The sequence below is a fragment of the Rhinatrema bivittatum genome, chromosome 1, assembly GCF_901001135.1.
Source record: "Rhinatrema bivittatum chromosome 1, aRhiBiv1.1, whole genome shotgun sequence".
NCBI classification, from domain to species: domain Eukaryota; kingdom Metazoa; phylum Chordata; class Amphibia; order Gymnophiona; family Rhinatrematidae; genus Rhinatrema; species Rhinatrema bivittatum.
In genome coordinates, this window is record NC_042615.1 from 146,493,225 (window position 1) to 146,505,451 (window position 12,227).

The 12,227-nt window shown below is 42.3% G+C and overlaps 1 protein-coding gene across 3 annotated transcripts in view; it reads left to right on the plus strand.

Annotated features, from left to right (window-relative positions):
- Nucleotides 1-12,227, plus strand: part of CORIN (corin, serine peptidase) — a 513,735-nt gene that overhangs the window by 290,106 nt on the left and 211,402 nt on the right. For all 3 annotated transcript variants that reach the window (XM_029588293.1, XM_029588313.1, XM_029588304.1), the window contains exon 11: nt 6,679-6,910. In XM_029588293.1, the coding sequence (XP_029444153.1) occupies nt 6,679-6,910 (232 nt within the window). The remainder of the gene's footprint in view (nt 1-6,678; nt 6,911-12,227) is intronic.

Genomic DNA, 12,227 nt, shown 5'->3' on the forward strand with positions numbered 1-12,227 from the left:
TTCACCCAAAACGTATGTACCTGTTTTTTCTCGACATCTCTGGCCTTTTTCTAACGAACCGCTCTCTGTTTCCTACTCCACGTGGCACAGAGATGTACATCAGTCTGCAGGTTGGGGAGGAGCCTCCTTTAAAGGACACACTCAGCCTAACTCTTTAGGCAGCAGATGCCACCGGTGAAGTGGCTGCTGCTTTGCTTTCCTCTCTGGACCTAAAGTGGCATGTCCAGGACAAACGCATGCCCAGACCCAGTCAGCCCCAACAGGAGGAGCAGGGAGGCCTAAACCAGAGCCATTCTCTTCATGGCTTAAATCTGAAAAAAACTGACTAAAATGTAGGTAACGATACAGAATGTTTTAGAACATATTGATAAACTTAATCATACAGTAGCAATTTACCAGGATCAGATAAAACTCACCCAGGTGTTCTAAAGAAAATATGAAATTGAAATACAACTTGGAGTCAATTAACTTCTTTCAAGCAGAATTTGTTAAAAGAAACATAAAATGCTACAAAAAATCAGTATGCAGAATTGACTTTGGAAGACAAGACTTCAGGAGGTACATATTTAAAGAGTTGTCAGAGCAACCAAGAACGCTGAGCCAGTAGGAGAGAAGAGTAAGTCCTCTGGTCAGCTCAGCTGTGCTTCAGATCCTAGAAGAGAGAGGATAGGGGAGAATATAACAGAAACATGCAGACATCTCAAATGTATAATAAAGAGATTAGAGACATATGGGGGTCTATTTTCAGCTACTATCCAGCTAGCAAAGTTAGTTAAACTTTTCTGGCTATCTTTGCAGGGATATTAAGAGGCTCGGGCATGCTGCTGAATATCACAGGCTATCTTAGAGTGAGCCAGATAACTTTATCCAGCTAACTTTCGGCGAATAGCCGATTTTAAAATGCTCACATAAACGCACATGTAGGCGTGTATGGTTTAAAATTGCCGTCTCCATGTGTGTGAGCTGGAAAACACGCGCACATGTGCGCCCGTGCACAGATCTTAAAATTGACCTCTTAATACATAAAACACGCAAACATTTAAAACTTTTTCAAACACATCAATATAAACAAAAAAAAACATAATAAAACACAAATATTACCCAAAGCTAAGTTAAAAAATCCTGCTTTAAGCTGCTTGTGGAAATCCAAGTAGTGCTTCTCATAGTACAGTGAGCATGGTATTGTATTCCATAACTCCAAACCGGCTACTAGGAGCACTTTTTCCCTGGTCTTCTGGAGTCTGCTCAGGGATGGGGGCATTGCTGGGCAGGCCTGGTGCAGCTGCATGGGGTAGCTCTGTCCACACAGGGCAGAGCTACCACCCCAGACACATTTTAATTTGGAATTCCCAACCAGAGTGCTCTGCTTATTCCATTCAGTGCTCTTACACTTGAGATTCATCAGTAATACCCAGGGAAAGGATTCCCCCTACACTTCTTTGTCATTGAAGAACAGCCTTCCCCTCTTTATGCCCTGGGACAAAAGTACCAGAGACTGTACAATTGTGACTTAGCCCCAGGACTGAGTGTGGCCCCTGCAAAGTTCAGTCAACAGCCTGAATCGGGATTACAATAGTCCTTCAGATGTGCTTAATAGCATCAACAGACCCAAATACCCCAAAAGTGCTCAAATACAAAAGTGAATGGCCAGAGTTGATCTCCATCTCTATACTTGGACAAGTATTCTGATGAACAGAAGGAATGCATGAGGGTCCACCAGCAGACATGGAGAAAGAAGCAAACAGACCAGCAAACAGGAAAAAATAATTTGGGTAGATTTTCAACCGCACGTGAGCATAAATTACTGGGCAAATTTTCGAAGAGGCCCAGCCACGCGAGTAAACGCCGGTATGTGAATAAGTGCCGGGCCTCTTTGAAGGGGCATGCCAGGGGCATGTTCTGGGCGGGGTGGGGGGTGCGGGCCGGGTCAGCGCCGTTGTTCGCTGTCCCGAAGACCCGGCTGCCGGCACGCGCAACTTACTTCAGCTGGGGAGCTGAAGTAAGTTGTGCAACAAAGAAAGAAAAAAAGATAAAGGTAGGGTTTAGGGGGTGGGGAGGAGAGGGTAAGGGAAAGGGAGGTTAGGTAGGGGGATAGGGAGTTCCCTTCCAGTTCGCTCCAATTAAGGAGCAGGCTGGGAGGGAATGCATCACCGCACGGAAATTGGAAAAATTCCACCCCCCTTTGTGCATGCTGCCTGCACATACGCATGTGGATTATAAAATCCGGTGCGTGGCCCACGGATTTTCCACCATGCGCGCACCGGCACGCATATGGTAGAAAATCAGCGCATCCATGTGTGCGCGCCGGGAAGCACGCGCGCAAAGTGTAAAATCTACCCCACTGTGCACAGGGAGAGGAATAGCCAGCAGGAAAAAGGAGATGGTAATTGCTTCTTGAAAATTCCCGGTGAGACCTCATTTGGAGTACTAATATGTAGATTTCTGGAGATCGCACCTTCAAAGGAATAGAAACCAATTAGAATTGGTCCATAGGGCAGCTACTAAAATGGTCAGTGCTCTTCATCATAATGCATATGTGGAGAGACTTAAAGATCTAACTACATGTGCACTAGAAAAAAGGAAGGAAAGAGGAGATATGGTAGAGACATTTAAATACATCAAAGGAATAAATGTATGGGAGGTGAGCATCTTTCAATGGAAAGAAGGCTCTGGAAGACAGGTCATGGGATGAGGGTGAAAGGGGGTAGACTCCAGAATAATCTAATAAAATATTTCTTTACAGAAAAAGTAGTAGATGCATGGAAAACCTTTCTGTGAAAGTGAATAAAGCGTAAAACTTTCATAGCAACTCACATACAAGCAGCTATTCAAGACATATTCAGCAAGAAAAGAGATATTCTAGCTTCAAAAAAACTACTTTGAGTTTGCAGGAGGAAGATCCACAATAAACATGTGAAGGGAAATTTTAAAAGCCATTTCTGTGGGTAAATTGCCCACCCAGTATGTGGTTAGCCTTAAGTAAGTATGTCCAGTATGTACGTAAGTTTACCTGGACTGAATATAGGGGTTGCTGGGGGCAGAGCTGAGGAGCGGTTGGGACTTATGCGCATAGTTTTGTATTTTCAAAAGTATGCATGCACATTTTCCCCTTACTTAACAGCAGATGAGTGAGGGGTTTTCCAGGGAAGAGCCCTTTTATCATGAGTAAGAAACCCTTGGATATGATTTTGGTTGAAGAGACTACCTAATCTGTACTTTGGCAGCTTTGATAGACCAGTAGATGTGGAGTGAATGGACAGAATGGATATACTGTAGGATAGCAGAAGCTGTCAGGTACAGTTCATTTCCTGTAGAAGGTATGCTGAGGTTTGGACAGTGAGGCGAGTACTGTCAGAGGGTGTCATAGAGGGGATTCTGCTAAATTTGAGATCCCTATCCAACTCAGGGCATTCCTACACCCTCTGTATCCCTGGGGTCAGGTCCACTACACTATCTGCTTGACCCAAACTCCTTTTGAGCCCTTCCGAGAGACTGGCACTCAGCTCACTCCAGTGCTAGACGCTCTCACGTTTTATTCGTCCCATCCAGGAGGGAGGTGCAATTGTGTCTGGGTAAATTTGATGGCAAATTTTCCAAGTGGATTTAGCCCACTTTGAAAACTGGTGTACTTTTATGCGTATTATGTGGGCTGTACTCCACTCACAATTCTTCTTACACCTATCCATTCACCCAAAACGTATGTACCTGTTTTTTCTCGACATCTCTGGCCTTTTTCTCACGAACCGCTCTCTGTTTCCTACTCCACGTGGCACAGAGATGTACATCAGTCTGCAGGTTGGGGAGGAGCCTCCTTTAAAGGACACACTCAGCCTAACTCTTTAGGCAGCAGATGCCACCGGTGAAGTGGCTGCTGCTTTGCTTTCCTCTCTGGACCTAAAGTGGCATGTCCAGGACAAACGCATGCCCAGACCCAGTCAGCCCCAACAGGAGGAGCAGGGAGGCCTAAACCAGAGCCATTCTCTTCATGGCTTAAATCTGAAAAAACTGACTAAAATGTAGGTAACGATACAGAATGTTTTAGAACATATTGATAAACTTAATCATACAGTAGCAATTTACCAGGATCAGATAAAACTCACCCAGGTGTTCTAAAGAAAATATGAAATTGAAATACAACTTGGAGTCAATTAACTTCTTTCAAGCAGAATTTGTTAAAAGAAACATAAAATGCTACAAAAAATCAGTATGCAGAATTGACTTTGGAAGACAAGACTTCAGGAGGTACATATTTAAAGAGTTGTCAGAGCAACCAAGAACGCTGAGCCAGTAGGAGAGAAGAGTAAGTCCTCTGGTCAGCTCAGCTGTGCTTCAGATCCTAGAAGAGAGAGGATAGGGGAGAATATAACAGAAACATGCAGACATCTCAAATGTATAATAAAGAGATTAGAGACATATGGGGGTCTATTTTCAGCTACTATCCAGCTAGCAAAGTTAGTTAAACTTTTCTGGCTATCTTTGCAGGGATATTAAGAGGCTCGGGCATGCTGCTGAATATCACAGGCTATCTTAGAGTGAGCCAGATAACTTTATCCAGCTAACTTTCGGCGAATAGCCGATTTTAAAATGCTCACATAAACGCACATGTAGGCGCGTATGGTTTAAAATTGCCGTCTCCATGTGTGTGTGCTGGAAAACACGCGCACATGTGCGCCCGTGCACAGATCTTAAAATTGACCTCTTAATATATAAAACACGCAAACATTTAAAACTTTTTCAAACACATCAATATAAACAAAAAAAAACATAATAAAACACAAATATTACCCAAAGCTAAGTTAAAAAATCCTGCTTTAAGCTGCTTGTGGAAATCCAAGTAGTGCTTCTCATAGTACAGTGAGCATGGTATTGTATTCCATAACTCCAAACCGGCTACTAGGAGCACTTTTTCCCTGGTCTTCTGGAGTCTGCTCAGGGATGGGGGCATTGCTGGGCAGGCCTGGTGCAGCTGCATGGGGTAGCTCTGTCCACACAGGGCAGAGCTACCACCCCAGACACATTTTAATTTGGAATTCCCAACCAGAGTGCTCTGCTTATTCCATTCAGTGCTCTTACACTTGAGATTCATCAGTAATACCCAGGGAAAGGATTCCCCCTACACTTCTTTGTCATTGAGGAACAGCCTTCCCCTCTTTATGCCCTGGGACAAAAGTACCAGAGACTGTACAATTGTGACTTAGCCCCAGGACTGAGTGTGGCCCCTGCAAAGTTCAGTCAACAGCCTGAATCGGGATTACAATAGGCCTTCAGATGTGCTTAATAGCATCAACAGACCCAAATACCCCAAAAGTGCTCAAATACAAAAGTGAATGGCCAGAGTTGATCTCCATCTCTATACTTGGACAAGTATTCTGATGAACAGAAGGAATGCATGAGGGTCCAGCAGCACACATGGAGAAAGAAGCAAACAGACCAGCAAACAGGAAAAAATAATTTGGGTAGATTTTCAACCGCACGTGAGCATAAATTACTGGGCAAATTTTCGAAGAGGCCCAGCCACGCGAGTAATCGCCGGTATGTGAATAAGTGCCGGGCCTCTTTGAAGGGGCATGCCAGGGGCATGTTCTGGGCGGGGTGGGGGGCGCGGGCCGGGTCAGCGCCGTTGTTCGCTGTCCCGAAGACCCGGCTGCCGGCGCGCGCAACTTACTTCAACTGGGGAGCTGAAGTAAGTTGTGCAACAAAGAAAGAAAAAAAGATAAAGGTAGGGTTTAGGGGGTGGGGAGGAGAGGAGAGCGTAAGGGAAAGGGAGGTTAGGTAGGGGGATAGGGAGTTCCCTTCCAGTTCGCTCCAATTAAGGAGCGGGCTGGGAGGGAATGCATCACCGCACGGAAATTGGAAAAATTCCACCCCCCTTTGTGCATGCTGCCTGCACATACGCATGTGGATTATAAAATCCGGTGCGTGGCCCACGGATTTTCCACCATGCGTGCACCGGCACGCATATGGTAGAAAATCAGCGCATCCATGTGTGCGCGCCGGGAAGCACGCGCGCAAAGTGTAAAATCTACCCCACTGTGCACAGGGAGAGGAATAGCCAGCAGGAAAAAGGAGAAGGTAATTGCTTCTTGAAAATTCCCGGTGAGACCTCATTTGGAGTACTAATATGTAGATTTCTGGAGATCGCACCTTCAAAGGAATAGAAACCAATTAGAATTGGTCCATAGGGCAGCTACTAAAATGGTCAGTGCTCTTCATCATAATGCATATGTGGAGAGACTTAAAGATCTAACTACGTGTGCACTAGAAAAAAGGAAGGAAAGAGGAGATATGGTAGAGACATTTAAATACATCAAAGGAATAAATGTATGGGAGGTGAGCATCTTTCAATGGAAAGAAGGCTCTGGAAGACAGGTCATGGGATGAGGGTGAAAGGGGGTAGACTCCAGAATAATCTAATAAAATATTTCTTTACAGAAAAAGTAGTAGATGCATGGAAAACCTTTCTGTGAAAGAGGAGGAGATGAGGACTGTTTCAGAATTTAAGAAAACATGAGGCAAGGACAGAGAATCCCTGAGGGATAGGAAGGGACTATAAAGCTGAACAGTTTGGCAGACTGGATGGGCCATATGGTCTTTATCTGCCAGCATGTTCTATTTTTCTATATTATGAATGTCTAACACTTTTTTTTTTAATTTCATTTGTTTTTTTCTCCCTGTTAGACCAGTGTGAACCAATTACTCTGGAATTGTGCATGAACTTGCCATATAACTACACACGTTTTCCGAACTATCTGGGCCACAGGACACAGAAAGAATCCTCCATCAGCTGGGAATCCTCCCTTTTTCCAGCGCTGGTTCAGACTAACTGTTACAAGTACCTTATGTTTTTCGCTTGCACCATTTTGGTACCAAAGTGTAATCCTCAAACAACTCGGCGTATCCCACCCTGCAGGTACTGTGTCTTCTTATTAAATCTGTCCTTAAGTGATCTTGCATGGAATAATAGCTCCTATACATTTTATGTTCTGAACTCACTGTTTAGTTACAACAAAACGCAGAACTTGTGTGTTAACTGGCTAAAGGCCGATATTTGAATATTTAGCAGATAATGTAGGGGCATTTGGGGGTGTTTTTGGGCAGAGTTAAGTTATCTGGCAAACTTTGGTCCCATCACATAGTAGTCTTAGAATTATCCAGATAAAGCTTTCCAGCTTTCTTTGAGATAGTCAAATATTCAGTGGTGCAGCTGTACCACTGAATTTCCCAATAAAGTTATCTGAATAAATTTATCTGGCTAACTTTGCAAGCTAGCCAGAAGCTGAAAATGGACCATAAGATTTTCATTTTCTAGAAACTGCCATTGTGACTGACATTTGGGAATTGTCCTGACCTGGTCCTAGAAAGTAGAGGGGGCATGAGTCCTATTTATTGGATCTTGTAGATATTGAAATGGACCCTCAATGACAGGGAATATGGAGTTGCTGGAGAAAGCCATCCCATACACTAGGCTGACATTCCCATATATTGTTAAGGTAGAATAGTTGCAAGTGTTTACAACAGAAAGAAAACGCAGTTTGTGTATAGTCCCTTTTCTGTTCTTACTGAATAGAAACCCCTTTCTCTCCCAGCTCCTGGAATTAAGGTGCTGGCCTGTAAGGGAAAGCTCTAAATTGAACCTTCAGGGCTACAGAAGAAATCCTTTTGTTTAACGCAGAAAAAGACTCCATCGTATCTAGCCTACGTGGATAGATTCATAAGTTTGTTCTTATGTGGCCACCATGCCAAAACTCTAAGAGCTGCTTCCCTTTTTCCATAAAGGCATATATGCTGGCACATGAGATATGCCAATTGCCAAAGCTTAGATACCTGTCACTTATAAATCCCATTTGTAGGTCCTGCTGAAATGATAGGGTGATGAGGGTTCAGGCTCTCTGAACATCTTCCTAATTCCTCAGGCATCCTTAAACCTGTTGATTCTCTCAGCCCTCCAGGAAAAGAAATCTCTAGAAATTTCTGGAATCTTAGTACAACCCCTACTATACTGAAACACTTATAGCCTGCCAGTAGAGATGGGCAGGATCTTATCATTTCCCTAGGTTAAGGTAATGGATTTAATTAAGTTAAGGTAAAGAGGGCTTACAGTTTCAAAATATCATTTTAAGCTAATCAGATGATGAGATAAATTTTCAGCCTCAATCATGTTTACTACCACATATTACTAAAGCATTCCACTGCTGATGAGAACTCATAGTTTTCGGACAATATGATTTTGAAATATACAGTGCAGATCTTGCAGTAGACCTGCCCAGTCTTGGTGAGATGTGGCCTGGGCCCAAATAGCATGCAAATTAATAAAGTGGTGTCCTCTTTATTCACTGGCTAAACTTAGGCTTCTGTATGCATGCTTGAGCACAACTTTTCCTATTGGTGCACACAACTATTTTCATTCAGCACAAGGAAGCTAGCAGGGCCGTGGTAGAGCTCATCTCACTACAGCCCAAAGAGAAGAGCCGGAGGGGCCTCATTTGTGCACATCCCACAATGGCTTGAAGAGAAGAGTGTGTGTGTGTAAGAGAGAGAGAGCCTGTGTGCATGTGTATGTAAGTGTATGACTCAGAGCCTGTGTGCATATGTGTGTGTGTGTGTGTGTGTGTGCATGCCTGTGAGAGCCTATGTGTCACATATAGGCTCTCACAGGCACACACACATACATATTTTACATAATGAAGTGAATTTTAAGACCCGTGTGCGTTTGTCGGCTCGCTCCACATGGATTCGGTGATTTTATAACATACACATGCATATGTGTGCCTGTTATAAAATCTGCTATATGCACGTACACGTGCACATGACTTTATACTGATGCGTGCAAATGCTGCCTCGATTGCGTAAATGGGGAGGATTTTAATAGATATGCCCGCCGACGCAGTTACCTGTTTCCTCGTTTCATGCCCGTTCACTCCAATAAAGGAGAGGACTTCCTAAACGCCCTCGCTAACTTGCCTCCCTTTTACCCTATTAGTCCCAACCCTTAAAACCTCACTGACGAGCTTGGTTTTTGTTTTACGCTGTCCATAGCAGAAGTAAAGTTACGCGGTAGGGGGACCACGGTGCATGCTTGTGCTTGTAAAACTTGTGCACAGACTTCATGTTACAGACTCGGGCCGCCCATGCCCTGCCCAGATCCCACCCATGCTGGACCCCTTTTTTGTACTTTTTGATTTGTACACGTACCAGGAGATATGCACGTACTCATGTGGTTTTTAAAATCCATGTGGCGTGCACTGGGCCGAGTCACGCGCGTATCTCCCAGCTTTGGCGTACATAGTGCTTTTAAAATCCGCCAGAATGTGTGTGTGAGGGAGAGGGAGTGCATGTGAGAGCATGGGCTTATATATGAGAGAGGGAGTGTGTGAGCGAATGAATGTGTTGGAGAACGTGTGTGAGAGAGAGAAGATAAAATTTATGCAGCTCTACCTTCTCCAGACCACGACAATTACAGGGTGACTGGAAATCCAAAGATCCCAGGAAATGGGGATCAGGAGATTTTTTAAAATCCTATTTAGTTTTAATTATTTGTTGTTATTTTTGAAATATTTTATTGGTGTTTGAGAAATATTAGAACAAATTTATGCAAGTTTTTAAAATTATTGAATGTTCATCAGCTGTTTTGATTTGTATATTCTTTTTGTTAGCATGGTTTTAATATTATGAATGATGTTTTATATCTCTTGATTTTATTGTTTGATGTTTTGTGAGGAATGAGGTTTCTGATTTTCCATTGTTGCACTGCTTAATACTATCAGGCTTGTGGTTTCCAGTTAAGTTTTTGTTGGCACATTTCTATTTATACATTCTGGTCTTTCTATTCTGTATTTGGTGAGGGTTTGCCTGTATTTCAAAGGTCCAGTTCATGTGTAATTTAATTCTTGCTGTGAAAATGATGGTACTTATCAGTGGCTTTTACAGCATTATGGTCATCTCATCTTCATTTTATTTTAAGTAAATTATGTTCTTTATTAATTTCACTTGCATATAGAAAGCAGTTTTGAATATTCTCGCAGAAAATATTTTTTCATGCACATAATTTATTGTAACTTTTAATTTAGATGATTATTTGAAGAGATGGACTTAGCCGTGTTCTCTCTAAGGTAGGGGTCACCAACTCTGGCCTCCGAGAGCCACAAACAGGGCGAATTTTCAGGATATCCACAATGAATATGTATGAGATAGATTTGCATGCTCTGCCTCCATTGTTTGCAAATCTCTCTCATGCATATTTATTGTGGATATCCTGAAACCCTGACTTGTTTGTGGCTCTCAAGGACTGGAGTTGGCTACCCCTGCTCTAAGTATTGGGTTGCTTGTGAGCATATAAATGCATCAAAGAAAGTAGTGCTCACGTCATAATGTTACCAAAGAGTTTTGCACGCTGCAACCCAATTCTTTGAGGGACCACTGCTGTGTGGCTTAAACTTCAGGAAGATAGTCAGTCCCCCTTTCATTATTTTTCTTTAACCCTAGAATAGTTTAAATAGTTTGTATTTTTCCTGGTTACCACTGGGCACCCATCTTCTTTGTGATGCTATGTGGAACCTGGACAAAATCCATTGTTTTTCTGTGTGACCCTGGGCTAAAATTTCTCTCTCTTCAGGCCACCTGAGATAACTGTTTTCTTATCTGCTGGATGTAGACCTCCTGACGTGGGTCCGAAAGGACTTCAGTCTAGCAGATCAGTATGGATAATTTGATACACAGTTGAGACTGTTCTCTCTACTTCAGTGGTTCTACACACGGGTCCTCCTGACCTTCAGCCGGGTTTAGATTTCAGTATAATCACAGTTGGCATATATTTGATCAAGAACAGGTTAATTTGCATATTGTTTTATCCTGAAAACCAGAAGAACCATAGGTTCAGACTGCTCTCATACTCAGATCCCCCACATTTTCTATTTGATGTTCAAAATCTCTTGAAATCTGGCCCAGTAGCTTCAGTAATTTTCTACAGAACATTGCAAGCTTGAAACATTTACTTAAAAGAGCCTGCATGCTTCCACTTTTCAAATCAAAAAGCATGCCCGTGGTTGAATGATACTAATGATTAATTAGACTGAACAGCACAAACACATTGATGCACTTGGCCTGTCCTTTTCTCCTGTGGATTACATTAAATTCCGCTAATGCAGTGGTGATAAACTTTTCCAGCCTAAGTGCCATGTTCACTTTCAGATTCCAGCCCTACAACTTTTATAGAATGTAACTGCCTGCTGTAAATTGGATTTATTAGCATCATAAAACATTTTATCTAAAAGGTAAAAATAATCAGCAATTTTAGTTGGTCTTTCTGGACTGAAGACATTTTTCACTTTTCCTTTAATTAATTTGTATTGCTAAAGTATTGCAAATTAAAGCATGTTAGAGAATGGAAAAGAGCGAGGAAAAAGAATTCACATAGCTTGTTTGCATGTTTACTTGGAGCCCCTTTCACCAATGCTACGATTTAACCGTCCCGCATAGAGATAAACATGAGGGCAGTCTGACCACTAAGCAGTATTAAACACTCAGTATTCCCCTCCTTTCAATCTCAAAATATGCATGAGGCATGCCAGCTAAAAAAAAATCTATTCCTTCCTTCCACTTTCATTGAACATTTTCATTTTTGTAGTTATCACTTTGAGGTCATTTTAAAGTCTCGTTGTTTGCCTACAGACTTTTATATCATGTTTTCTAGATTCATAATACATCATTATCGAATAGTCCTTGTCTAGTCATTCATTCCTTGTTATTTAGATATTTCAGTTCACTTTTCATTTTGCATACATTTCTGTGAGGTTTTGTTTAGCTTTTTTTAAAAAAATGAAAGCCGATATCCTCTGTTTAAAAGTAGAAGTTTCTAAAGGCAAGAGATGCTGAAGGCCCTTGGTAATTCCACAGTGTCTCATGGTTATTTATAAAGAGAAAGGGATCAGCCTCTTTTTTTTATTTTTTTCATGCATCTCATAGATGGGATTGCTGCCAGGAAGGGGCAATTTTGAAACAATGTGGATTGATACAAAGATTCCCCACAAGCCCTTTCTCTTTGAAATTTGCCGAGGGGTGAAAAAGGTTTTTATCTGCTTTACTTGTGAATACTCTGTTCCTGAAAAATAACACACAGAGGAGGTAATTTTCAAAGGAGTTAAGCATGTAAATGCAACATACTATTGTAGCAATGATCAAAAATGCGCAAGGATCGTAACTTTCAAACTGGCACGCGGGAGCGGATTTCC